Raw genomic sequence first — 27,366 nt, 5'->3', positions numbered from 1 at the left:
TCTACATTTTGCCTTGGGACTTTTCACCTTTCTTTTATTCTGTACGTCTTACTTTCCTGCTTTCTCCATGTCTGTCTGTCTGGCTCCTGGAGTCTTCATGTTGTCTCTTTCTTTCTCTCTTTTCTTTCTCCCTCTTAAACACCTCCTCCTCAGTCTCCCTGCCTGGAAGTCCCACCTATACCTCTTTCCTCGCTATTGGCTGTTCAGCTTTTTACTAGACTAATCGGGTGCCTTAGGCAGGCAAGGTAAAACAGCAATACATCTTTATAAAGTTCAGTGCAGCTGGGGTCACATCTTCTGGGTGTGAGACCTGGGACTAGTCATGCCTATGGATGGCTTGAATACACGGAGCTTGTTCTCACGCCAGAGAGGTCTAAGTGCTTCAAAACACTAGAAAAGGACCTTCAAATGGCTCAGTGGGGAAAGGTGCTTGTTGACAAGCCTGGGAACCTGCGCTCAGGACTGAAGGAGAAAAGAGACTACACCAAGTTGTGCGTATATATTCGAGCCCACCAGAGGCATGACAAGCCTCAGGTGTCTCACCCAGAAGTTGTGACCGCTGCTGCAGTGGAATTTGAGTGGCCAGGAGAGGAATCTCATGCTAGAGCTAGAAAAAGCCCAGCTTCCACAGCTTGAGGTCAAAAACCGTCAGCAAGGCTTCGTGAGGGGACGGTCCGGAGGTGTGGCAATGGGCGTGGATTCCAGGGCTATGACAAAGCGGCCTCAGATAAGGGCCTGCAGGGGCTCGCTGGCGCGCCTGCGCGGTGAGATAAGGTGGGTGTGGTGAGCCGAAAGGAGGTGGGCAAGTGCAGGGTGGGGCGGGGCTTGCTCTATGACCACGCCCACCCGTATCCGGGTGCTCCGGGCCGCCAAGATGGCGCTGACTATAGAAACTCGGGTACCCGCAGCGGCCGGAGCCGGGTCCGGGAGCCCCACACCGGGTACTGACTAACGCTGTTCTAGCCACGGGGCTGCGCTCGAGCGTTCGCAGTTCCCCTGACCTCGGGGGGCACCTACGTCCTTCCTCCCCGGCGCGTCCATGAACTCCGTGTCGCCGGCCGCGGCGCAGTACCGCAGCCGCAGCGGGAGCCCGGAGGACGCGCGCCGGCCCGAGGGTCGCAGGCCGAGGGGACAAACCCGGATCCCAGATCCCAACAGCCTGGGACCTTCGGGGTCGGGCGGGGCAGCTCTAGGCTCATCTGGAACCGACCCCGCCGAGCCTGACGAGGTGGACAAGTTCAAAGCCAAGTTCCTGACAGCCTGGAACAACGTCAAGTATGGTGAGGAGGGGGTGCAGAGGTGGGTGTCAGAGAGTCAGCGAAGCAAACCGAACCTTAGCCCTGGCTTGCGGATGGCCCCACCCTGGTGGAGTCACCTGCAGGTCTTCCTCCCTACACACTCGGGGACCTACTACAGGTAGGTTAGGAATCCTTTTCAAGCCCCGCCCTTTGCTCCTGTTTGACCTTGGCCAGATTTCCTTGCTTTCTGGCAGGCTGTTTGCTACCCTCCAAAAATAGGTGCTGTAGTAAGAACAGAGCTAGCAGGTGGTGTGGTTGACACCTGTAGTCCCAACACTGGGAAGGCTGAGGCAGGAGGGTTACCAAGAGTTTTAGGCTACTCTGGGCTACATAATGAGTTCCAGGCTGACTTGATCTCCTCATAAGACTCTGCCTTTTAAAAATTGGGAAATGGGGACTAGAGAGATGGTTCAGAGATAAAGAGCCTTAACTGCTCTTCTGTATGACTGGGTTCAATTACCAGCACCCACATGGCAGCTCACAACTGTCTGTAACCTCAGTTCCAGGGATCCAACACCCTCACACAGACAAACATGCAGGCAAAACACCAAAGCACATTTAAAAAAAATCAGAAAAAGACCAGTGAGATGCCTCAGTGTTAAATGCATTTGCCACCAAACCTGAGGACTTCAGGACTGTCCTGGTGGAGCCAACTCTAGCAAATTATCTACCCTCCAGGCCCAAGGTGTGGCACTTGTCCACACACATACACAGGCTCACATACAAAAAATATAATGTACTTTGCATATTTTACAACAAAAATCAACTGTTAAAATAGAATGGCCCTGATTCCCTGAGATAGTGGTGGACCCTTATGAGGGTGTAACCAAGTCCCACCTGTGTTTTAGACAGGCATGAATTTTGCACAGCTGCCCCAAGATTCTCAGCTAGCACCAGGCCCATCTCACCGTTGTGGAATGGAAGGCCCATTGCTGATTCTTGAGTGCTTTAAGTTGCTGGGAGCTGCTTTGTGTCTCCCCAGGTTGGGCAGTTAAAAGCCGGACCAGCTTCAGCAAGATCTCTACTGTTCACCTCTGTGGGCGACGCTACCATTTCGAGGGAGAGGGTGAGATGTCCAACCTGGGGCAAGGGTTGGGGGGGGTCTCTCATGGGGTTCTCCTTGGTTGACAAGCTGACTAGTTGACTCTCATAGGTGACATCCAGCGGTTTCAAAGAGACTTTGTATCTCGACTATGGCTTACATATCGCCGGGACTTCCCACCCTTATCTGGGGGTAGCCTGACCTCAGACTGTGGCTGGGGATGTATGTTACGAAGTGGTCAGATGATGCTGGCCCAGGGCTTGCTCTTGCATTTTCTTCCTAGAGGTGAGTTGTGTGTGTGTGTGTGTGTGTGTGTATATGTATGTGTGTCAGTAAAGTAAGACTTCAGTTGGGCATAAAGCAAGTCCCTAGAGACAGCAGTGCAAGCTCAGTTCCCTGGACTACATGAAAATCTTTCTCAAAAAATTAAGAAGCATGTGCTACCACACCTTTAACCCAGCACTTGAGGTGGAGGAAGGCAGGTCTCTGGGAGTTTAAAGCCAGCCTGGTCTACAGAGAGTTTTCCAGGACATCCAAGGCTACACAGAGAAACCCTGTCTCAAAAAAAAAAACTAATTAGGAATTGGAAGATGGCTCAGCTGTAAGATCATTTACTGTTCTTCCAGAGAACTTGGGTTTGATTCCCAGCACCCACATGGCAGCTCATACCCCTAGGGAACTGCAGTTTCTGGGTCTGGCACCCCCTTCTGGTGTTGAGTACCAGGCTGTCGCAGAGCTCTGAAATACTTGGAAGCAAAACACCCCTGTACAGAAGCTAAAAGTAAATAAAATTTTATTTTAAAAAATGAGTTTTGTGTGTGTTTGAAAATGGTAGGTCAGTTTGGAACTTACCTAAGTGTTAGGATTACATGTCAAATAAGAGGGAATAGGAAGGTTGTCCCCCCACACTACATGTTTTAACTACAAACTTCATCTCTTCTGCAGACTGGAGGTGGGTGGAGGGCACAGGAGTAGCTTCTTCTGAGATGCCAGGGCCTGCCTCTCCCAGCCGCTACCAAGGGCCTGGTCGTCGTGTGCCCCCACGGTGGACTCAGGGTACACTGGAGATGGAGCAGGATCGTTGGCACCGGCGGATTGTGTCCTGGTTTGCTGACCATCCCCAGGCCCCCTTTGGGCTACATCGGCTAGTGGAACATGGGCAGAGCTCTGGCAAGAAGGCAGGAGACTGGTACGGGCCCTCTGTGGTGGCACACATCCTCAGGTAAGATCCTTTGCAGGGCAGATGGGGCTGCTGGTTACCCCAGGGACTCAAGCCTGTCTGCTTTCCTGCCCTCAGGAAAGCTGTGGAGAGTTGCTCGGAGGTCACCCACCTGGCGGTGTACGTCTCTCAGGACTGCACAGGTGAGGCTGGGAGCAAGCTTCTAACTGGAGCCAGTGCTACCCCAGGCCCTCATTCCTCAGGGGCTAATGTAAGTTCTGGAGTGAGGGCATTTGGATATAGATTCTAGGTACAATCTGTGGAGGTGTAGTCAGGGTTCCCTCTCCTGCAGAACTAGAAAGTCAGATGAGGGCTTCAGGATGAGAAATTGTCTTCACCCTTCTACATGCCAACCTCACTTTAAAAAAAAACAAAAAACTATGTTTATTTATTTGTGTGTTTGGGGTGGGCCTGTGTCATGGTGCATATAACATGATAGGGGTGTGGGTATTCTCCTGTGTGTTCTAGAGATCAAACCTGGGGCATTATGCTTGGCATCAGGGCCTTTACCTGCTCGACCGTCCCATGAGCCCGGTTCACTCTTAACTAAAAACTATTCTGATGTGTCTGAAGTCTGGGCTCCTTGGGCTCATCAGGTGTCAGGGTTTAGTGACTCGGTGATCCAAAAAACTACTGGGTTGGCAAGATGGCTTAGTGCGTGAAGGCGTGGCAAAGCCTGGCAGCTAGAGTCTGACCCTGCAGCTGAGTTTTCTAACGTCCAGTTGTGTGCTGTGTAATGTACATCCCTTCATGGTCACATACAGACACACAATAATGCATTTTTTTTTTTACAAAAGGCCCAGATTGGTAAAGGCTCATTTGGCAAAGGTTTTTGCTGCTGAGCCTGAGGAAGTGGCTTGGATTCCTGAACCCCCATGGTTGAAGGAAGAGAACTGACACATACAAATGAATTAATAAAAAAGTGCTCACAGCAGATTGACCTGATGTTAGCTGTTGTTTTCTTCCAGGTCATCTGACTATATATAGCTTTGCATGTGTTTAGCTAGGGTCTCATAGCCCAACCTAGCCTCAAAGTCATATGTAAGAATTAAGAGAATAGCCTTGACTTCCAGACCTTCTGCCTGTAGAAGATTGCAGTTTAAAAGGAGCCTTTTGGGCCAGGAGTGGTGGCACACACCTTTAATCCTTAGTAAGACCCTGTCTTAAAAAACAAAACAAACAAACAAACACAACCAAAAACCGTCCCACTCCTTTAGAGGCCAGCCTGGTCTACAGAGCGAGTTCCAGAACAGCCAGAGCTGTTACACAGAGAAACCCTGTCTCAAAACAAAACCAAGGCGTGTGCACATGCACTTTTGTGTGGAGTAAGGAAACAGCTCAGTTGCAAAGAACTGAAGAACTGAGTTCCATCACCAGAGTCTAGGCATTGTAGGAGGTGCAGACGGAGTGATCCTTGAGGCTGTCGGCAGCCAGCCTCAGGCCAGTCAGAGACCTTGTCTCAAAAACCAAGGTGGGGTGGTCCTGAGGAACAAGACTGAAGGTTGCCCTCTGACCTCAAGAGTCCACACATAGGCATAGACATCCATACACACGTGAATATCCAGCCACACATGAGGGGCTGGGTGGGGCTGGGGATGTGATTTAATGGTAAAGGGTTTATGTACACTGACACACAAAGCTCTGAAATTGACCCCCAGCACCCCAAGTTTAAAGTGAGGCATGCTGGTACGTCTCAGAATCCCTGCATTACTAGGATTATGGCTCAGCTGGTAGAGCAATTCCCTGGCATGCATAAAGCCTTGAGTTCCATATTGAACACTGTATAAGCCCAGTTTGGTGGCACACATCTATAATCTCAGCACTTGAGGCAGGATGGTCAGGCCTCAGTCATTCTGGCTACCTAGAGTTCTAGGCCCGTCTAGGACACATGAACTCCTCAGGTCCTCACTCTTTTTCTTAACGCCTGGAGGCTCCAGGATTATCTGGAACTTGGTGCACTAGGAATACGTTCTTTGCTGATGAGCATTCTTTGCTCACCTAGAGTTGCAACTCTGGTGTGCTCCTGGGGCTTGAAGGCTGGGTAGAAAAGTGATCTGCTGACCTGTCCCTGTCCCCACAGTGTACAAGGCAGATGTGGCACGCCTGGTGTCGTGGCCAGACCCCACAGCCGAGTGGAAGTCTGTGGTTATCCTGGTGCCTGTACGACTGGGTGGTGAGACCCTTAACCCCGTGTATGTGCCCTGTGTGAAGGTAAGTGTCTCCTGGTGTGCACCTCTGCCTGGGGGCTCCACACTTAACAGTCGGGGTCAATCATGGGTGTCATTCTTTGGACCTGTCTGCTGTGTGTGTCTATGTAAATGTATGTGGTGTGTATATGCAGAAGTGAGAGAAGACACAGGGTTTCTACTCTGTCACTCTGCTTTTTTTTTTGTGACAGGTCTCTCACTAGCCTTGGAGCTGGGGTAGCAACCAGCAGTCAGTCCCCATTTCTGCTCCAACAGTACCAGGTTACAGGCATGTGTGGGTGTACCTTGGTTTTTACATAGGAACTGATGTTTTGAACTCATGCCCTTGTGTTTGTCAGCAAGTGCTTTTATCCTTTGAGCCGTCTCCCCACCCCACCTTGTTTTATGAGACAATTACATGCACATTCTACCATACTTTTGATAGAGGTTCTGGGGACCAAATGCAGGTCATGAAACAGCTGCAGCTGATCCATTTACTATCCTGGGGGCTGGGATTCAAACCCAGTGAAATGAGCCAAATTCTGAGTGTGTTGTGTAGAGTGAACATTCTGTTTGAGAACAAGCTGGAATGTTCTGGAAGACTGGGGAAGGAACTCAAGATGGAGCTCTGTGCCAGGTTGCACACTCACACTTGAGTTTAATCCCCAGCAAGTAAATATATTTTCTTATTAAAAACAGACCTGTCTTCCCGAATCCAAGCACTTGAGAGGCTGAGGCAGGAGGAACTAGACTCAAAGGCCAAACTCAGTTACTTAGCAAGTTCAAGGGCAGCCTAAGCTGTGAGGGAGGCCCCATCAACAAAAGTTTGGCACTTGAGCCAGGTAGTTGTGGTACACACTTTTAATTCCAGCTTTCGGGAGACATGGGCAGGAGGATCTCTCTAAGTTCAGGACAGCCAGGGCTACAGAGAGACCCTGTCTTGAAAAACAAAACAAAAAGGTTGGCATTTCAATGTGGACTTTAAAGGGCCAGGGGTGGTTCTGGTGGAGCCAGAGGAAAGCCCCTCCTTGGCCTTCTAGAAATTAGCTGAGGAGCTAGAGAAGTCTCTCAGGGAAAGGGGACAGCATGACAGGCTCAACCAGAAAGCCCCTGGCATGTTTGCACTCAGGACAACCAAGTTCCTTCTGTAAGATGAAGGCACCATTTCATCTGTCACCTTCACCCCTCTGCACTGTTCATTCCCAGCTACACTGACCAGTGTGGTGTTTGCACATGCTTTTGTTTTGTTTTTTTCAAGACAGGATTTCTCTGTAGCTTTGGAGCTTGTCCTGGAGCTAGCTCTTGTAGTCCAGGCTGGCCTCAGACTCAGAGATCCACCTGCCTCTGCCTCCTGAGTGCTGGGATTAAAGGTGTGTACCATCATTGCCCGGCTTGCACAACATTCTTTCTCAAAGGTCTTCACTCTTCTGCCTTCACGGGAGACTCCCCACATACAAACCCAGCCCTGCTAGCTCTTTGCTGACAAGTCTCTTCCTGAAAAGTGCTGGCTGTGTAGTGGGTCTGGAGAGCTGTATCAGAGCACTTTTTTAGCATTTGCAAGGCCAGGCTTTCCTCCCAGCACCAAAGTAATTCAATAAAACTTGGTGTGGTGTCCTGTCATACTCCTGTAGTCCTGGAGGCTGAGACAAGAAAATCTAGTGCTGAAGGCCAGTCTGGGCTCCATAGGGAGACCAACTCAAAATCTGTCCTCTTGCTACACTCCTGGTACTATATAGTTAGTATTAGGGAGGTAGTGGATGCAAGGAAGATCAGAAGTTTAAGGCAAGCCTTGGCTATAACTAGTCTATCAAAAAAAAAAAGTGCTGGGCAGTGGTGGTGCACTTTTAATCGCAGCACTTGGAAGGTAGAGGTGGGTGGATCTCTGTTCAAGGCCAGCCTGGCCTACAGAGTGAGGTCCTATTTTAGAAAACAAAACAAAACAAAAACAAGGTAAAAAGTGGTTAGAAGGCTGGAGAGATGGCTCAGTGGTTAAGAGCACTTGCTGCTCTTCCAGAGGTCCTGAGTTCAATTCCCAGCAACCACATGGTGGCTCACAACCATCCGTAATGAGATCTGGTGCCCTCTTCTGGCGTGTGGGCATACATGGAGACAGAATGTTGTACACATAATAAATAAATAAATCTTTTTTTTTTTTTTTTGGTTTTTTTGAGACAGGGTTTCTCTGTGGTTTTTTGGAGCCTGTCCTGGAACTAGCTCTTGTAGACCAGGCTGGTCTCGAACTCACAGAGATCCGCCTGCCTCTGCCTCCCGAGTGCTGGGATTAAAGGCGTGCGCCACCACCGCCTGGCCAATAAATAAATCTTTAAAAAAAAAAGTGGTTAGAGTAGTGGTTCTCATTCCCTTTGGGGGTTGTCACGGGGTCACCTAAGACCATCAGAAAATGCAGATATCTACATCATAATGATAATAATTATTCATGCCAGGCAGTGGTGGCGTACGCCTTTAATCCCAGCACTCGGGAGGCAAAGGCAGGCAGATCTCTCTGAATTTGAGGCCAACCTGGTCTACAAGAGCTAGTTCCAGGACAGGCTCCAAAGCTATAGAGAAACCCTGTCTCGAAAAACCAATAATAAGAATAATAATAATAATTCATAAGAATAGCAAACTTACAGTTATGAAGTAGCAATGAAAATAATTCTATGGCTGGGGAGCATGAGGGATTGTATTAAAGGGTCACAGCATTAGGAAGGTTGCGAACCGCTGGGTTAAAGATGGCTCAGTGGTGAGGAGGGAACATTGCTCATGGAAAGGACCAGGTTTGATTCACAACACACGTAATCTAACACCCTCTTTTCACACACTGCACTAAGGTGCATAACCAACGCACAGATAAGACACATATACAGGCCCACCAGCACTTGGGACGCAGAGGCAGGTAGATGTCTGTGTTTGAGGCCAGCCTGCTCTACACAGCAGGTTCCAGGATAGTGAAACCCTTAGAAAAACAAAAATTAAAAGCCTGTTAGGTATGTAGCCCTTCCCATAGTCTTCACATCTGGCAGCTAAGTTTCTGTTCTAGAATATCAGTGCCGTCAGGCTAGTTTGTTTAGCATGTTGGCTGCTCAGTGAGTCCCCTGGCTTTGTAGCTGCCAGCTATCTTGTCTCTACAGGAGCTTCTGCGGTCAGAACTCTGCCTGGGCATCATGGGGGGCAAGCCCCGGCATTCACTGTACTTCATTGGCTACCAGGGTAAGCCATGGCACCTTTCCGGGGTCACAGCCTTCTGCCTTCCTCTTCCCACCCCAGTTTACATTTGCCCCTCCCAACCCCCCACAGATGACTTCCTGCTCTACTTGGATCCCCACTACTGCCAGCCTACTGTGGACGTCAGCCAGGCTGACTTTCCCCTGGAGGTGAGCTGGTGGCTTTGGGTGGGAGCTGCAGGCACAGTCACAAAATTGGGGTCCCTCAAATCTCTCCCATCTGCCCAGTCTTTTCACTGCACCTCACCTCGCAAGATGGCCTTTGCCAAGATGGACCCCAGCTGCACCGTCGGGTTCTACGCTGGGAACAGGAAGGAGTTTGAGACTCTCTGCTCGGAGCTGATGAGGGTAAGCTATAATTGTGGGGCTGTCTTAGCAGTGGAGTCCCAGCCTACCATGTGCTGAGCTGACAAACACGGGTCTGGGACAGTAGCACATTGTCTGTGCTTGACATCGAGGTAGACTTTTTCAATCAAACTTCTTTTGTCCACCACCAGGAAGCTCATCTCAGAATAGGAGAACAAAATGAAGGGTGCCTGAAAAGCTTGTGTCACTGCTGGGGTGGGGGGAGGGTACCTGGGTGCTCACCACTAGTTCCAGGGTAGCTGTTCACAGGCTGAGCAGTTGGTTGTGCACTGTTCAGTTGCTGCAACTGATTCTGGATGACCCTGAACTGAGACCACTCTCTTTCATCCTTCTGCAGATCCTCAGCTCCTCCTCAGCCACAGAGCGATACCCCATGTTCACTGTGGCTGAGGGCCACGCTCAGGACCACAGCCTGGATGCCCTCTGCACCCAGCTCTCACAGCCCACATTGCGGCTGCCTTGCACAGGACGCCTCCTGAAGGCCAAACGGCCCAGCTCTGAGGACTTTGTGTTTTTATAGTGGGAAGGGATGGGGAAAGATGCCAGACTATTTATTTTTTTATTTATGTCATGTCAGGTATGGGATCTGGAACTCCGATGGCAGTGATGGATTCCCTGTCCTCATGTCCCCCATCCTCCCAAACACAGCTGAGACCTGTCTAGGCCCCCAGGTTGGGGCTGTGCCCTTTAGCTGCCCCCAAGTCCCCTCAGGAGCCAGGGATGGAGAGTGGGCTCCAGGGCACTCACTCAGGGCCTGATTCAAGTTCTGTAGCCTGCACTGGATCACTGTACTCACTGGTCCCAAAGCCCCTGTCCTGGAGAACCGACTGACTGCTGGGTAGAGGCTGATAAAGATGCAGACTTGAACACGCTGGGGTTGCTTGACTTTTCAGGCTGACTTGTACACAGCTCCGACAGCCTGTTTCTACACTGACAAGAGACAGCAGCATCCTTGCATGCAGCCAGATTTAGACAGGTTTGGGAGGTATATAGCCAACAACTTGGTTGTGGAGGTAACCTGTGGCCCTCATGGGTGGCTCTGCTGTTTCCTCCTTTGGCGACCCAACTGGCGGAAGTGCAGCCTTTTGGGGTTGAGACCAAAGGCCTGCAATCTCTGTCGGCTGAATTTGTGACCTCCAAGTGTCACTGTGGGGCCCAATAGCCTGGCCTTCTTGTTCTTCTGCCTCTGGGAAGCTGGCTTCTCTGGGCTGGCTGTATGTGCCAACTCCTTGGCTACCTGGCTCTCAGACTGGAGCCTCTTCCCACAGGTTCCATCAGGCATGGATAGCTGTTCCTGTGGGTTGGCCTTGCCCCGCGACTTCCCTGTGGCTTCTGTGGGCATGTCTGTCCTATAGGAGAAAAAGTCAAAGTTCAGGTCAGCTTGCTGTTCAAAACAGGCAATGATCCCCCACTTTTTCATTGTTTGAGGCGGGTCTCATATAAGCCAGGCTAGCCTCAAACTCTGCATACTGAAAGATGCCCTTTAACTTCTGATCCTGCTTTGTTTTTTGGGGGGGAGGGGGTAGGGGGGTTGAGGTATTGAGTCCGTCTCACTAATATAGATAGCTCTGGCTGTCCCAGAGCTCACTACTGTAGACCACACCACTGGCCTTGAACTCAGATCCTTCTGGTTTATACAGTGCTGGGATAGGGCTTTCTACTGTCAGGTAACCCTGCTCCAGCCCATAGTCTCTCTATGGATCCCGATGGCCTCAGCTTCCTGAGACAACTGTCATAAATACGACAGCTACAAATTAGCTAGACTAGCTGAAGCCATTTATGTTAGTCAGCTCCTTGTAACTTAAGTACAGTAAGAGTGTGTCCCAACTGAGTCTAGTAAGGAACGACAGCCATCCTTATAACAGCTAACAAGCCTGTAAGGTGCTTCTAAGAATTACTCTGTTCAGGCTTTGGATGAAACTCGGGACTTGAATCATGCTGAACAGTCTCACCAGATGTGGTGGCACACACCTCCAATCCTAGCCTTGTGAGGCAGAGGGAGACCATCCTGGTCTACATAGGGAACGCCAAAGACAGCCAGGACTATTCAGGCCCAGTCTTCACCCCATAATGACAAGCTGTAGCTGTGGAGTCGGGCTTGCTTCAAACTCATAAACCCTGCCTTTGCCTCCCTAGTGCTAGGGCTACAGGTGTGTACCACGTGTCCAGGTCCACTGATCCTTATTCTGAGTGTGCCATGCATGAGCTCAGTCTTTGAGCCATAAAGTGACCTTACTGAGAGGAACAGTAACTGGTCTAAAGATGCCACAGCTGGGTGTCAGCTGGCCCTGCTGCTACCATCCTCCCCAGGCCCGTGCTTACTCTTCCTGGCACAGTGATTTGAAGATCTGTCTCTTCTTCCACAAGTTCTGGGCCTTCTGGCTGTACGCCCGCTTCTCCTGCATCTCTTCTTGCTCTGACCTGTGGGTCAGGGGTGTTCCAGAAGCTGTGCAGACTGGTGGGCTCCCCCCATCCCCATCCCCCTGCTGTCACCTGTACATGCAGGTCTTCTTTAGGGAACACCAGCGGTTCAGTTCCTTATCATCAGCTGCAAGGATCTGCATGAGGAAGAAGGTGTCTGCTGTGTGGTTCTGGGGTCTGCCTCAAGCCTCAGTCACTCAGAGTTGGGGACAACTGAGTTTAGTGTTTTTCCTGTTTTTGAGGCAGGGTCTCATGTAGCTCAAGCTGGCCTTGGATTTCCTGATTCTCCTGCTTGTACCACCATGCCGGCTCTTTTTTTGAAAGTCACTGCACAGCTCAGGCTAGCTTGTAATTCACTGTAGTGCCCTACCCACCTCACCCTCTCTAATGCTGGCCTACATTAGCACTATTTAACTCTTCTTATTGAAGTCCAGACCTTGCCTCTCCACAGTGAATATCCACCTCCCATTCTCTGGGCTTCTCTACTTTCCCTGCCAGCCCTGGTTCTAACCTCCTCGGTGCTGAGCCCAAAGTCACAGGGCACCACAGTGCGGTACTTGAAGCGACAAGGCATGTCGTCGATGATGTCCTCATAGTCCAGCCGGTAGTATTCATCCAGGTACTCCTCAAAGGTCTTGTCCCCTGCTCAGGAGACACAGCCAGGGTGTGGCGTGTTCAGGGCCTGGGAGCCATGCGCCCACGCTGCCCGTCATGCCGTGTACCTTACCAGGGTCAAACATGGGTTTCTGCTGCCCCACTGCAGCTGCAAAGGGAGACTTGCGCTTCTTCTTGCCTGTGGAGGGGGCCTCACGAAGCTTCTTCCGAGGTTGTCTGGGGTCATAGTCAGCGTCCATCTGTCAGGAAGCACTGGTCAAATCAGGCCAGTCCTAAACACCCTCTGGACACTCACTGTCCTTAAGGTCTCACAGCCCATTCGGGCCTCAAACATGCTGTGCAGCCAAGCCTTGAGCTCCATCTCATGGAAATCTTCTGCTCTGCCAACTGCACCCTACTTGGACCTCAGATCAGTGGTACTTACATTAAAGTCAGGGTCCTCACAGTGCAGCCCCTGCTGACTCCAGCCTCCGTCTTGTTCAGGTCCGCCATATGTGTCCCAGTTCCAGTCATCTGGTTCCACAGAAGGCAAAGTAAGGACAGCACATAGGTTACATACCTGAGCCCTGGTCCCCTAGCTTTGTAAGGACACACACCTTCGAGGCCTTCTTCTTCCTCAAACTGTGGCTTCTCTTCCTCCGCCGTGCCATAGAAGGCATCTCCAAAGCATTTCTGCAAGGAAAAGCCAGGCCTAAGACAGCAGAATCCGCACACTTGCAGCTCAGCTTCTCCATGCCAATGCTAGCATAGCTCACCAGTCTACTGTTTGGTTTTAGGAGACAGGGTTTCATGTAGGCCAGGCTGGCCTAAACTCACTACGTAGTAGAGGCTAGCCTTGACACTGTGATCCACTTGCCCCACCTCCTGAGTGCAGGGATTACAAGTATATGAATGGTAGTTTTTTGCTTTTAATGAGACAATCTTTTAACCCAGGCTGGTGATCCTTCCTTCTGTTTCAGATTCCTAAGTGCTAGGATTATAAACTCATGCCCAACTTGTGTGGCTCTTGAGCCTCCCAAGACCTTGTTCCCTGCAAAGATCTCCTGTGTGCTGGAGCCCTCCACATGGCCACCTGTTGTCTAGGTTGCATTTCACACAACTCTACTGTGTTCTAGCTCTGCAGGACTCAACCCTGTCATCTGTGCCCATCACCTGTGAGCTGTCATCATCCAAGATCCTACCTACACTAGATATGGTACACACCTATACTTCGCACTAAGGCCGAGCCCAGGAGATAAGTAGCAGGCTAGCCTAGGCTACAGAATGGTAGGCATGGTGGCACACACCTACAACCCTGAGTACCTGAGAAGCAGGAACAGGAGGTGGTAAGATTGAGGTCAGCCTGGATACGTAGTGAGATTCTTTTCTCAAAACAACAAAAGACATCCTGATAACATGTCCATGACTCAAACTCCTATCCTCCTTGCACGACATCAGACTGACAGAACTGCGACCATTTTCTGTATCTAGTGTACTGTCTGGAGCGCTCTTGATAGACAACAGGTGGTGGCTGAGTTATAGCCTCCCAGCCCCACAGTAACTAAGAAAACAACTGACTGCACGTGCCATGCGCTAACCTGGGTCATTCATTAGTTTGGGTGGGTTTTTTCCCCACACCTCAATTGTTTTGGCACTTGGGGCTAGAACCCAAAGCTAGGGAGGGAGTTGCTCTACCATAATCATGCCCCAGACCCTCACTGGGAGACTGTAGGCAGGTTTCTACCACTGAACCATGCCCCTCCCTTCACATGCCAACCCCTCTCCAGATTTTATGTAGCCAGTCCACTATGTATCCCAGGCAGGCCTTGAAGTCATGCAGGAGCCCTGTGTGTAGCCCACCATTCCTCTCGGGCCAGCCCTTCCAGTCCTTTCCTTGGTCCAAGGCAGTGCTCCAGTAGGCCTTACCTTAAAGCAAGGGAAAGGTCCTGAGAGGTCAAGTCATTTCTTGAGAGCACATAGCCAGGAGGTGACCTCTGGTCCCACGAACAAGTTCCCAAGCAGTCATACCTGCATGAGCTGGTCATGCTGGGCAGGGTCAAAGTCATCCTCCAGGTCCTGCTCTTCAAGGCCCAGTGTCTCGTTGCCAGTGACCTGCCGCAGCTTCTCCAGCTTGGCCAGAATCTCCTTCCTCTTTAGGTTCTTTAACTGTTTCAGCTCCTCCTGCTTCCTGGCCTTCTCCTGTGGGACAAAGAAGCTCAGCATTCCTGAGAGGCAGAACCTTGCAGACAGGGCCTCCCAATACAAGCAGTTTCCCATTTTCTTTGAGACAGGCTCTCAGGTAGCTCAGGCTGACCTTGAACTAGGGATACTCTAGCCTCCAGGTCCTGAGCTCTGAGAAGACAGGCATTGTCTGCTATGCCTGGTTCCTGCAGGGATCCCTTCAGTGCTTAGGTGAAAGCTAATGCTTTGGTGCACACTAGTATTCTAGCCACTGAGTAGCTGAAGATGGCTTAACTCTTTCTGTAGACCAGGCTGGCCTTGAGCTCGTGGTGCCCTGCCTCTGCCTCCCAGTACTGGCAATACAGGTGACTAGCACCATGCCAGCGTAGTTTTACTATTTATTTTATTATTATTTTGACATAGCCCATCATGACCTAAAACTCAAGAGATTCTCCTGCTTCTGCCTCCTGAGTGTTGGGATTAAAGGTATGCACCACCATCTTCTTTTTCTTCTGTAACTTTGTTCCCCAGGTTGGCCTTGAACTCTCGACTTAGCTGGGGCAGGCCCAAAATTTTCAGTATCTGTGCCTTGGCTCTGGAGGGCTGGGAATCTCTGGCACGCACTGCCACAACTAGCCACACTCACCCTCTTCTTCCGCTCCCTAGTCTCTTCCCTCTTCTCCTTCCTGCGCTCATCCTTGCGACGCACAGATGATGCAATGCTACGTGGGTACGTCTTGACCTGTGGGCAGGAGAGGAGCCCAGAGGGACTTCAGACATCATATGGGGCTGAAGCTCCAGACCCTTGGGCAGCCATGTCCTCCCTGACCCAGGCCTTGGCACACACCGAGGCTGAATCAGGCTCCTCAAAGCGGAAGTTGTACTTGTGTTCAAAGTCTTCCTGCTTCTTCAGGAATAGCTCCCCTTCATCCGAGGAGTCGTCCACTGCCAGCTGGACTGGAGGTCCAGGAACCCTGAAGGACATGATGGAGTTATAAGGCTCAGGAACACCAAAGATCCCGGGTCAGACACCAGCTTGTTTTATCCCCACAAGAACTCTACAAGGAATGAGCTGGTCAGCTGGTTCAGCAGGTGTGTGCTGACGCCCTAGAGCCTGCGTTCCATCTGATGGGACCACACGGTAGAAGGAGGGAACTGATTCCCACGAGTGAAGCCCCACCCCTGCAAACACATAAATGTAATGAAGAAATTAGAAATAATAATTTAAGAAAAAAGCCAGGCAGTTGGTGACGCACACCTTTAACCCCAGCAGTTGGGAGGCAGATACAGGCAGATCTCTGTGAGTTTGAGGCTAGCCTGATCTACAGACCGAGCTCCAGAATAGCCAGGGCTACACAGAGAAACCTCTCAAAAAATAAACCAAAAAAACAAAACCCAAGCTCAGTGTCTGTTGTTGCCTGGCCTGGATGCCGGAGAGTATCTGAGGAACATGCTGGGAAGAGGAGGTGGCTGCTCACCCGTCCTCCATTTCTTCTTCTTCTTCTTCTTCCTCCTCCTCCTCCTCCTCTTCGTATCGTTTGTTGAGAATATAATCCCTTAGGAATTGTTCCCCCTCATCCAGTCCTGGGCTGTTCCAGTATTCCTTGAGGTGTGTCTATGGGGAGAGAGGGTGTAACAAGCTCAGTACCTTGGGGAGGGACCTCAAGAATTGTAATTTCATAGTTGATCTAGAGCAGATAGAGTAGCACCATTCTGTGCCTTTTCCCGTTTTGGGATCAGGTATAGCCCAGGCTGATTTTGCACTAACTGCAATCCTGTCTTAGCCTCTTGAGCACTGAGATAACAGATGTGGACAACCACACCTGGCCTGTATTTGCCTCATTTTATTCACTGAGAAACTGCAGCACAGAAATTGTTCATGTTTATCTTCAATGAATGTGCCTTTGGTTTTGGTGCTGGGGACAGAACCCAGGGGCCTGTGCATGCTAGGTAGGCACTACCCTCGAGCCACGACCAGCTGCTCACTGGAGGGTTCAGGGAAGATGCTCTACCACTGAGCCACACCCCAGTCCCTCAAGTGTCCTTGGGTACCTGGAAGTGGAGGATGAGACAAAGCTGTACCAGGTAATTCGGCCCCGGGGACCACATCTGAGGACTCACCAGTTCTTTCAAGGTCTCAGAGCTGTGGATCTCCTTTTGGCCCTTTAGCCACTCAACGTAGTCCACTTCCTCCTGGGCCTATGGAAAGCCAGCAGTGAGCTCCTCGCGAGTCCAGCTGCCCTGTCTCCAGTCCAGGCATTCCAGCAGATCCCAGGCACTAACCTTTTCTTCCCTACTCTTAGTGTGTTTCTGCAGCAAACCAGAGCCACCTTCCCCAGCGCTGTCCTCATCACTGCTGTCCTCCACGAAAGCTCGGAAGCTACACACGCCATGGGAGAGACTTCAGCACTGGTGCACGACCAGCCCTGAGCTCTGAGACGCTCAGTGACACTATGAGTGTATGCTGCTGGTACTGCAGCAGCTATCCTGTCCCCCACTTAGTTCCTGCGCCCGTTGCCACCAACCCCAACCCAAGCTCACCTTTCCTTCAGTTGCTTTTGTTCTTCTACGTAGCTCTTCGAGGATGTTTCCTGCAGAAGAGGAATTGATGTGGGTCTCAAGCCAGCTATGAGCCCTCAAGCCCCTGGCCAGCCATTTTTCTACCCACCTTGAGCCTCTGGTCAAAAGTCTCCCCATCAGAGTTGTCCTCGTCAACATACTTGCTGTGCAGAGAACCATACAGAGTTTAGCATGCAGTGCTCAGGCACAGGAGCTCAACAATGTCTTGACTTCACAATGGCTTTACTAGGCACTGATGTCTATTTAGTATCTCCTCTTCCCAAAGAAATCTTTTATAAGTGAAAGTATGTATGTAATGTGCGTGTGTATGTGCAGGTACATTGCATGTACATGGCTGCAGAGGCTGTGTCAAAAACAATAGAAAAAAATAGAGAGCCATAAAGGACATATGTAGTCTTGACTGGCCTAGAACTCACTATGTAGACCACAGTAGCCTAGAGCTGACAGTCCCCTGCCTCTACTTCCAGAGTGCTGTGATTGAAGGGCTGTGCCACCACACCCAGCCTTTCTTATTGCTCACTGCTGCAGCAAGGCTTGCTCCACCAAGCTCCTGCAATCCATAGGGGTGACAGGTACATGCTTGGCCATGCCCAACATTTAACATGGCTGCTAGGGATCTGAACAAAGTCCTCTAGCTTTAATGATAAGTGTTCTAACCCAGGGTCATTTAGTCTACCCCACCCTTGCTCCCAAGGTAGGGTTTTAGCATGTAGTTTTACCTGGTCTGTAACTGGCTACCTGACTAGTCTGACCTCAAACTTATGACAACTCTCCTGCTCCTGTCTCTTGAGTGCTGGGGTTAGAGGTATGTGTTCCACAGACTGGCTAGAACTCTTTAGTTATAAATGCATTTTTACTTCACAATATTTTCCTTTTCTTTTATTTCCTCTTTATTTAAACAATATGAGGAGCAAACCAATAGTTTTGCACATGGAAGACAAAGCAGTCCACTGAAGCCTATGCCCCTGACCCTTGTATTTTTTTTTAAATATTTATTTATTTATTTATTTATTATATATACAATATTCTGTCTACATGTATGCCTGCAGGCCAGAAGAGGGCACCAGACCTCATCATATTACAGATGGTTGTGAGCCACCATGTGGATACTGGGAATTGAACTCAGAACCTTTGGAAGAGCAGGCAATGCTCTTAACCACTGAGCCATCTCTCCAGCCCCTTGTATTTTTTTTGGGGGGGGATTTTTTTCAAGACAGGGTTTCTCTGTAGTTTTTGGTGCCTGTCCTGGAACTAGCTCTTGTAGACCAGGCTGGCCTCGAACTCATAGAGATCCGCCTGCCTCTGCCTCCCGAGTGAGTGCTGGGATTAAAGGCGTGTGCCACCACCGCCCAGCCCCTTGTATTCTTTAAATTATTTATTCTTCTTCTTTTTTTTTTTTTAATGTACATTGGTGCTTTGCCTGCATGTATGTCTGTGCGAGGGTGTCAGATCTTGGAGTTAGAGACGGTTGTTAATTGCCATGTGGGTACTGGGAATTGATCCCAGGTCCTCTGGAGAAGCAGTCAGTCAGTGCTCTTTACAGCTGAGCACCGACCCTCGTGCTTTTTTATATTACTTATGTATATGTGCATGTGTTTATATGCTACATGTGTGTGGATGCCTGTACAGGTAAGAAGAGGGTGTTAGATCCCTCAGAGCTGGAACTACAGACAAGTGGTAGCTGCCTGATTTGGATGCTGGGAATTGAACTCGTGTCCTCTGGAATAATAGCAAACACTCCTCACTCCCCTCACCCCAAAGGATCTCTCTCTGTAGCTCTGGTGTCCTAGAACTCGCTCTACAGACCAGGCTAACCTCAAACTGAAGAGATCCACCCGCCTCTGCCTCCTGAGTGCTGGAATTAAAGGTGTGCACCAACACTTTCTGGAACAAAAAGCACTCGTAATTGCTGGGTCATCTCTCCAATTTTGAAAAACATTAAAAATGTTGCTCCTTTCATCATGTGTGTGTGTGTGTCTGGTGGGGTTGTGCATGGAAGTAGGAAAACCTTTACTTAAGATTCACAAAGCACTGCGTTCTATGCTTTCAGTGTTTGACAAGGACAAAAGTAGAGGATCCCTTAGTGCTGGAGTCATAGATGGTTGTGATCTGCTTGGCCTGAGGATTAGGAAGCGAATCCTGGTCTTCTTGAAAAAAAGACCTTTTCTTAGCTGGGAGGTGGTGGAACACGCCTTTAATCCCAGCGCTCGGGAGGCAGAGGCAGGAGGATCTCTGTGAGTTCGAAGCTAGCCTGGTCTACAAGAGCTAGTTCTAAGACAGGCTCCAAAGCTACAGAGAAACCCTGTCTCAAAACAAAACAAAACAAAAAAGACCATCTCTCTAGCCTAAGATAAAAATTTTAATTTCAATTTATTTATTGTGTGTTTATGTGTGTATGTATGCATGCCGCATGTGCATGTGGGGGTCAGTTCAGGGACTGAAGCACCATTACTTGCTAATCCTCCCACAGGCCACCACACAGTGGAGGCTGGCCCAGACTCTCCATCTTCCTACTTTCTTTTTGTTGTTGTTGTTGTTGTTTGTGTGTGTGTGTTAAAGACAAGGTTTCTCTTCTCTGTATTTCTCTGGCTATCCTGGAATTCACTATGGAGACCAGGATGGCCTCAAACTCAACAGATCCATCTGCCTCTGACTCCCAAGTGCTGGGATTAAAGGCGTGCAGCACCACAGCCTGGCTCTAAGTTTTTATTTATTTTTTACTTTTTTGTTCCACATGCATTGGTGTTTTACCTACATGTATGTCTATGTGAGGATGTTGGGTCCCCTGGAGTTAGAAACAGCTGGAGCTGCTATATGGGTGCTGGGAACTGAACCTGGATCCTCTGGAAGATAATTCAGTACTCTTAACCATTGAGCCAGCTCTTGAGCCCCCTCCATCTTCCTACTTTTATCTCTTGAGTTCTTAGAGTTGAGCATCTCCATGTTTGGCCTCAATCTTAAGTGATTTCTAATTGCAATGGGTTTAGCAGTACACAGACCTACACATATATTCTCAGTGGCCCTCCAGTCTCTGTCCCCATGCGGTGAGGAACTGCTCTGAGCTCCTGGTGGGAGGGGCCTAAGACTAAGGGCAGAACACTGAGGTTCTGCTCCAAGGGATTCCCCTTACTGTGTAGTATTGGGCTTTCCTTCTCTCTTTTTTGCAGACAGGCTCTCACTAGGTAGCTCTGGCTGGTCTAGTATGAAGACCAGGCTGATATCAAACTAGCAGAGATCAGTCTGCCTCTGCCTCCCAAGCTATGCAAGCCAGAGGACCTGAATTCGAGAACTGGGCCCCACCCATATAAAGGCAGGAGAGAATGGATACCAGAGCTGTCCTCTGAGCTCCATATACATGCTGTGGCATGAGCACGTGGGCCCAGCCACTCTTCTCCCTACAATAATAATAAACAGAGCTGGCAAGATGGCTCAGCAGGTGAAGGCTTTTTGTTTGTTTGTTTGTTTTTTAAAAGAGATTTATTATTATGTATATAACATTCTGCCTCCAAGTATGCCTGCATGCCAGAACAGAGAACCAGAACCATGTGGTTGCTAGGAATTGAACTCAGGACCTCTGGAAGAGCAGTCAGTGAGTGTTCTTAACCTCTGAGCCATCTCTCCAGCCCTGTTTGTTTGTTTTTTGAGACAGGATATCACTGTGTAGTCCTAGTTGTCCTAGAACTCACTCTGTAGACCAGGTTGGCCTCAAACTGATGGAAATCCACCTGCCTCTGCATCCTGAGTGCTGGAATTAAAGGCATGCACCATCATTGCCCAGCTCAGGTAAAGGCTTTTAATGCCAAACCTGCAGACTTGAGATTTGATCACTGGCACCCACATGGTGGAAGCGGAGAACAGACTCCAGAATTTATCCAACTTGAACGTGTACTATGGAAAATAAATAAATTTGGAATGTTAAATTGGGGGCTGGAGAGATGGTTCAGAAGCTAAGAGTACTAGCTGCTTTTCCAGAGGTCCTGATTCAACTCCCAGCACCCACATGGTGGCTCACAACTGTCTATATCTCCGATTCCAGGGGATCTGGCATCCTCACACAGGCATAAATTTAGGCAAAACACCAATGCACATAAAATAAAAAGAAAATTAAAAAGAATGATAAATAAATAAAATTAAGAATGTTAAAAAGATCAGATATAGTGGAACATGCCTTTAATCCCAGAACTCGGGAGGAACAGATGGATCCCTGAGTTCGAGGCCAGCCTGGTCTACAGAGTGAGTTCCAGGACAGCCAAGGATACACAGAGAAACCCTGTCACAAAACAAAAAAATACCACAACCAACAACAAAAACCCACCACTAGCAAAACCACCCCAAAACACTTCATGGTCCCCAGAGAACTGGCGGCTAACAGGTGGGCTGAGGGCCTCCTTACCCCTCCTTCTCTAAGATGACCTTCCTCTCGTAGTCCTTCAGGTACATGGGCTCGACTTTCTTCTGCTTGCCGACTTTCTTCTGCTTGCCCGAGGCTGCTGGCTCCTCCTCACTCTCTGAAGACGAGGTTTCGGCTGTGGGCCAGTGAAAAGATACCTGTTGTTGCTCTAACTGCCCTCTTCCCCAGGCAGAGAATCCCACGGGCAGGGCTGGGAGCAGACATGAGTTCTGAATCCCTGCCAGTCACTTCCAATTGTAAAATCGTAAACCATCCTAATTCTACCTTTGTTTTTCCAGGGACAGAGTATAATGTAGCCCAGGCTAGACTAAAACTCACTATGTACAAAAGAAAAAAAAACAATCAACCAAACAAAATCTTTAGGTGCAGATATAGCTAACTTGATAGTGTTTGCCTATCAAGTCCGAGGCTCTTTGTTCAATTTCAGTTATGTGGCACACACCTAATCAGTATTCTAGTATTCAGGAGGATGGAGGCAGGGGGATCAGAAGTTCATTCACATTCTTGGCTACATAATAAGTTAGAAGCTAGTCTAGGTTACATGAGAAATGATCCTTTTTGTTGTTGTTGGTTTTTGTTTTTCAAGATAGGGTTTCTCTGTAGTTTTGGAGATGTCCTAGAACTCAGTTTGTAGACCAGGCTGGCCTCGAACTTACGGAGATCTGCCTGCCTCTGCCTCCCGAGTACTGGGATTAAAGGCATGAACCACCACTGCCTGGCTTGATAAATGACCTCAATAAATAAATAAATAAATAAATAAATAAGCAAGCAAGCAAGCATTTCTGGCCTGGTATTTTAGACTTATAAATTCATAGAGGTAGCTTTCTTAAGTGCACATGGATGCCAGAGGTCACCTTGCCCGTGACATTCCTCAAATGCATCCACTCACTTTGCTTTGTTTGGACTTTTCAAACAGGGTTTCTCGGTATAACCTGGCTGTCCTGGACTCACTCTGTGTAGACCAGGTTGACCTCAAAATCACAGAGACCCGCCTGCCTCTGCCTCCCCAGTGATGGGATTATGGCCTATTCACCGCCACTGTGGTGTCTGCCACCTCACTCAGGATGGGAAACAATTGAATTCCATCAACATTGTGGTACTTAGAGAAGCAGCCCCCTCCATACCTGTCCTCTGATAGAAGGTAGCATCTTTCTGGTAAATTCGGGGATCCTTTTTCTTCAGCAAGGACAGGGTCCTGTAAAAGTCTCTCTCCTGCTGGGGGTCAAATTCCTAGAGCAGGAAAAGGAGTGGAGCTGACTTCAGAAGGAAGGCCGGCAGGGCGTGAGTAGGGGCTAGTGAGGAGGACAGATGCAGCAGGGACCCGTGGGGGAGGAAGAGGAGTCCAGATGAAGAGAGGCAGGTATGGTGCTGGGCGCATGTGGGCAGAAAGAGAGCGGGACAAGGAGGTCTGTCCTGAAAAGGACAGGCTGGGCAACAGAGCAGGTGCGTTGGGAGCGCTCTTGGGTGGACCACTAGAAGGCCACGGTTAAAGCTGCTGTGGACAGACAGGGCTGCTCCATGGGGAATGGGAAGAGAGGTCCCTAGGGGACAGAAGGGTTGGACCACTAATCAAGATGTGGGGTCAATCTGTGATGATAGAGGATAAAGTGATAAATCATATCACAGGAGATGTGACAATCCCTAGGGATGGGTAAGGCACTGGCTGTCACGTAAGGGATGGGGGAGGTGTCTTAACTGCCTTGGGACTCTACTGATTTAGGGGAAGCTACCTCCTGCAAATTGATGGGCGGCCTGGAGTCAAGTAATGAGGATTTGGTGTCTTCTAGACATGGGGCGGGTGCTGCTGGTAACTCAAGGAACTAGGGTGTGGGTCCTAAGGTTCCCATAGCCCCTATGTGATTAAGGTTAGGGGCTCTGTCCTCTTGGGGAAGCAGGGAGGATTTGGTAATTCCCTAGGTACAGGGAGAACGCTGCTTGTTTCTCAAGGGCCTGGGATGGAGGTCTCGGGATGTGCCTGCGTGACCCTACGAGCGTGGGGCCAGACTCCCTCTGTGTATCTAAGAAGGAGTGCTGTGCGAGGCTTGAGGCTTGAAGCCAAGTAAGGAAAGCAGGAAGATTTAGTGACTACTAGGAAGGGACTATCTGTCACTCAAGGGGTTAGGAGATAAATCCACCCTTAGGATATAGCACCCCAGCGAGAGCTCAGTGGGTGGGAGGTTTGAGCTCTCTTCCAGAAAGAAGGGTGATTCCTGGGCTGGGGGGAAATGCCTGTCACTCAAAGGATGGAGGCGAGTCTTGAACGCTCCCAGACAACCCAGCCGGGTCAGGGAAAGCCCCAAGTACATCTAGGTAAGATGGGAAGCCTGGTGGCAGAACCTTACCACATGCTCTTCGCTGGAGTCAGACTCGGAGCTGGAGTCGCCGCCGCCGTCCGGATCCCCATAGCGATCCTTCACTGTGGGGTACACACGGGTTCCCCACAGCCACCATCACCTGATGCACCCTCCCCCAGGGCCCCACATCCCGGCCTACGCAGGCGCCCCTCACTCACGCCGCTGCAGTTCTTCACGCTCCCGGTAACGGCTGTAGCGTGCGGCAAAAGCTACGTTCACCCTCAGGGACGCAGAGCCGTGTGGTTCCGGCATGGCGGCTGTGCGGCCTAGTGCGCACGCGCGCAACCTCCCCCTCCCCCTCCCGGTGTGACCTCTTCTAGGCACGCCCGCTGAGAACGTCTCTGAAGGAGCAGCTCCGCGACCGACGCACCTGGCTCCACCCCCGACCCTTCCGGGATCCTGTTGGCCTTTGCTTTGCAGGCCACACCCACGGGCCAAGCCTCTGCGGGGAAAGGCCACAAGCCACCGCCCACCCTCCTCCACCCTGCCGGCTCCCGGCACCCAGCTGACATCTGGGGGCCCCTTTCTCCACTCGCGGTTTCCTGCCTCCCTTCCGTTCCGACAGCACCCGACAGCTGCCCCACCCAGCTCAGTTACCCTGACGCCCTGGGAATGACCGTGTCGTCCCTTCGCCCCACAACTCCCACAGCCACGCCATCCCCCCCCCAGTTTCATCACACCCACATCCTGAAACTCCGAATACCCCATCCCATACTCCCAAATCCGTCATCATGCCTAAGTCTTAAAGTAATGAGCCAAAACATTAAATGACCACACAAAACGGTTTCTTTCCATAAAGCAATAAATATATATATTTCAAACTCTGTACAACAGACTGGAAAACAAACTTCCAAGAAAAAGATTAACACTCACTATTCTTTTAACTGATTCCAAATGTTTTCCCCTCCCCCCTCCCATGCCCAAAGTAGGTGGCTCACACTTCAGGTCTCTGTGCACAACCTGCCAAGGTCACCAGCTTCCAGGAGTTCAGGAGGTGATGACCTCACTCTGAGGCTAAGGCTTTAGACCTCTGCCCTGAGGTCTCCGCAGCCAGGTGCAGGGAAAACTGAACCGTTTAGGTGGCTGTTGCCGGTAGGAGCCCCTTCTCTGTCAAACACACCAAATGGAATGAGAAAAACAAAGAGAAACGTCCCCCAAACACACTCACTCAAGAAACCAACACCAATAAACCACAGACAGCTCCTCCCACTCCTTTCTTCAATAGAAGGAGTGAGGAGCGAAAGTTTCTTTCCTCCTTTTGTTGACTCTTAACCCTGTGAGGCTCCCTGGCTGGAGACAGTGGCCCCGGGTCACACTGGGATCACCATGTGCCTCTGCAGGATGTCCATGAGGTTCTGAGCCCCTCTCTGCCGGGCCAACTCCAGGGGGGTGAGACCCGAAGCGTCCCTGTGATGGAGATCAGATTCGGGAGCTAGGAAGCTGACCACGGAGGCGTGGCCCTCTCGTATCGCCAGATGGATGGGGAGCGAACCAGTGCCGTCCAGGGCATTGACATCAGCACCATGCTCCACCAGGACCTTCAAGGTGTCCAGGAACCCGGTGCGAGCTGCATCGTGCACTGGACTGGTACCAGAGGCATCCTGGACATTGGGGCTAGCGCCTTGCTTCAGGAGTTCCAGAGCAACTGCTGGACTTCCAAACATCATGACCTATGGGGGTAGGGAGCAGAAAGTTAGGAGGTTCCCACTGGAAAACAAATCCAGAGTGCCAGTGAAGGGGTCCTTCAGTGAACAGGGACACCCCAGGAAAGACAGCCCCCCCCATCCAGGGAGCTGTTTAGGACCCGGATCACGCATACCCAAGGTTCACTGAAGATACAAAAGACCCTAACTACAAAAGTGACTCTCATGAAACTTTAAGGGGCCAGGCATTAGGACCACTCCTGTAATCCCTGCACTTGGAAGGCCCAAATAGGAGGATAGCCTCAAATTTAAGGCCAGCCTGATATACAGAGTGAGACCGCTCAGAAATAATAATAATAATAAAGTAATGAAGAAGAAACAAAAACAAAGAGAATAGAAAGGAAGGGGAATGGGGAAAGGAAGTGAAGATAAAAACTCTGAAGTAGCTGGGCGGTGGTTGGAAGGCAGATGCAAGTGGATTTCTGTGAGTTCTGTGAGTTCGAGGCCAGTCTGGTCTACAGAGCAAATTCTAGGACAGGTTCCTAAGCTATTTTAGGAACACTGTCTCGAAAAAAGCAAAACAAACAACAACAAAAAGAAAACTCTCAAGGAACCAGGAGCCTCTCTCAGGAACAGGGCTGTGGGAGATCCTAGAACTGCTAAATCCCTCAGGTAATGCAACTCCACCCATCTTCGGAGAACTACTTAGAATTTTTGCGAAAAAAGATGCTCTAGGGAATTTGGGTCCCCTTTGCCCAGGGAAAACTTCTTTAGACATAGGCATGATCTTCAGAATGTATGAGCATCCATGTAGAAGTGGAACCCCCCATAAATGCCACCCCACATTATGGGGTCTTCAAGCAATAGGGAATTTTTGTAACTGGGACGCTCAGAAGATTGAAAAAAAATTCACACCACCTTCAGAAATGAAGACTTCTCCTCACCCCCAAATAACCAGAGACCCTTAAAAAGGACTCCTACAAAAAATGGCTATCTCCTACTTTTCTGAGATCGAATGTCTTTTTAGAAGTTCCAAGAAATGAGCTGTCCCCAAGGACTGGCATGAAAAGAAGCTGAACCCCAACCCACCCGCGGAATAAAGGTCTGCAGCGAAACTGAATCTTCTAGGCTTGATGACTAGGAATTCTTTAGAGCTGAAAAGTCATCCCCTCCCCCACCCCGTCCGCACCACCCCACCCAACATTGGTGCAAACAAGGAATGGTGCTCAGGGGATCACCTCACCAACCCGGTCAGGAGACTAGGAAGGATGCGATGTGGGAGCCGGCTGTCAGCCAGGCCTCACCTGCAGGGCCGTCTTGCCGAAGCGGTTCAGGGCGTCGGGATGCACCAGCTCCCGGTGCAGGAGGCGGCGCACCTCTTGCACGTCGCCACGGGCCGCTGCGCCACTCAGCCGGTCGCCGACGCGGACTTCTTCCAGAAGCATCGTGACACGGGTGGTCTGTGAAACCCACCCAGTCTCAAGCCCAGTCCAGGTCAAGGCTGAGGAACCAGCAAGCGCTGGATCAGAACACTAGGGCTTCCCTTCCCAGGAGCTGCAGAGCCACTGGGGCCTACTCTATGGTGACTCCCCGGCCGCAGACCCTTCGGTCCCGTACGACCCGGTTCTCGCACCCGGCTCCTCCCCCTGTCACCGTGAGAGGAGGCGAGGAACCCCGCCCAGCCCTTGGGCGCCCGCCCCTTGGGCCAGGTCTCCCCATACTCACCCTCCCTCCTCGGCCTGGGCGGGCGTGGTCTGCTCCGAGCCGCTCTCACCGGCCGCTGTAGTCAGCCGTCAGCAGGCGAAGGAGCGCGTCAGACGCCCCGCCTAGAGCGCCCTTGTTTTCTT

At 50.4% G+C, this 27,366-nt stretch overlaps 3 protein-coding genes across 6 annotated transcripts; 1 reads left to right on the top strand and 2 right to left on the bottom strand.

The window, feature by feature from the left end:
- The first annotated feature begins 856 nt into the window (after nt 1–856).
- On the top strand, nt 857–10,202 carry Atg4d (autophagy related 4D cysteine peptidase). Of its 3 annotated transcripts, none has more exons than XM_075966650.1 (10): nt 857–1,280; nt 2,281–2,364; nt 2,452–2,625; nt 3,286–3,562; nt 3,638–3,702; nt 5,640–5,770; nt 8,877–8,955; nt 9,043–9,119; nt 9,198–9,317; nt 9,673–10,202. In XM_075966650.1, exons 1-10 carry the CDS (start codon nt 1,040–1,042, stop codon nt 9,853–9,855), a joined length of 1,431 nt encoding a protein of 476 aa, XP_075822765.1. In that variant the 5' UTR covers nt 857–1,039; the 3' UTR covers nt 9,856–10,202. The 3 variants fall into 3 exon arrangements, with proteins under 3 accessions (XP_075822765.1, XP_075822766.1, XP_075822767.1); XM_075966651.1 differs by having other exon boundaries at nt 894–1,280; nt 9,225–9,317; nt 9,673–9,914; XM_075966652.1 differs by having other exon boundaries at nt 1,170–1,299; nt 9,673–9,914.
- On the bottom strand, nt 9,881–24,377 carry Kri1 (KRI1 homolog). Its single transcript, XM_075966649.1, has 19 exons — nt 24,035–24,377; nt 23,865–23,938; nt 22,647–22,752; nt 21,505–21,637; nt 17,200–17,254; nt 17,073–17,122; nt 16,815–16,911; nt 16,653–16,730; nt 16,010–16,146; nt 15,379–15,505; nt 15,178–15,273; nt 14,379–14,549; nt 12,968–13,043; nt 12,796–12,884; nt 12,484–12,610; nt 12,268–12,398; nt 11,829–11,893; nt 11,658–11,756; nt 9,881–10,684 (listed from the first exon to the last, which is right to left on the bottom strand). Exons 1-19 carry the CDS (start codon nt 24,126–24,128, stop codon nt 10,363–10,365), a joined length of 2,127 nt encoding a protein of 708 aa, XP_075822764.1. The 5' UTR covers nt 24,129–24,377; the 3' UTR covers nt 9,881–10,362.
- A 290-nt stretch (nt 24,378–24,667) lies between these two features.
- On the bottom strand, nt 24,668–27,366 carry Cdkn2d (cyclin dependent kinase inhibitor 2D). Of its 2 annotated transcripts, XM_075966648.1 has the most exons (3): nt 27,245–27,366; nt 26,824–26,979; nt 24,668–25,546 (listed from the first exon to the last, which is right to left on the bottom strand). In XM_075966648.1, the coding sequence occupies exons 2-3, from the start codon at nt 26,962–26,964 to the stop codon at nt 25,187–25,189; spliced, it is 501 nt and encodes a 166-aa protein (XP_075822763.1). In that variant the 5' UTR covers nt 26,965–26,979; nt 27,245–27,366; the 3' UTR covers nt 24,668–25,186. The 2 variants fall into 2 exon arrangements, with proteins under 2 accessions (XP_075822763.1, XP_075822762.1); XM_075966647.1 differs by lacking the exon at nt 27,245–27,366 and having other exon boundaries at nt 25,035–25,546; nt 26,824–27,101.

Source organism: Microtus pennsylvanicus, chromosome 3 (genome assembly GCF_037038515.1).
Source record: "Microtus pennsylvanicus isolate mMicPen1 chromosome 3, mMicPen1.hap1, whole genome shotgun sequence".
In the NCBI taxonomy this organism is placed as follows: Eukaryota; Metazoa; Chordata; class Mammalia; order Rodentia; family Cricetidae; genus Microtus; species Microtus pennsylvanicus.
Note: the sequence above shows the minus strand (reverse complement) of the source record. Positions and strands in the feature narration are given on the sequence as shown.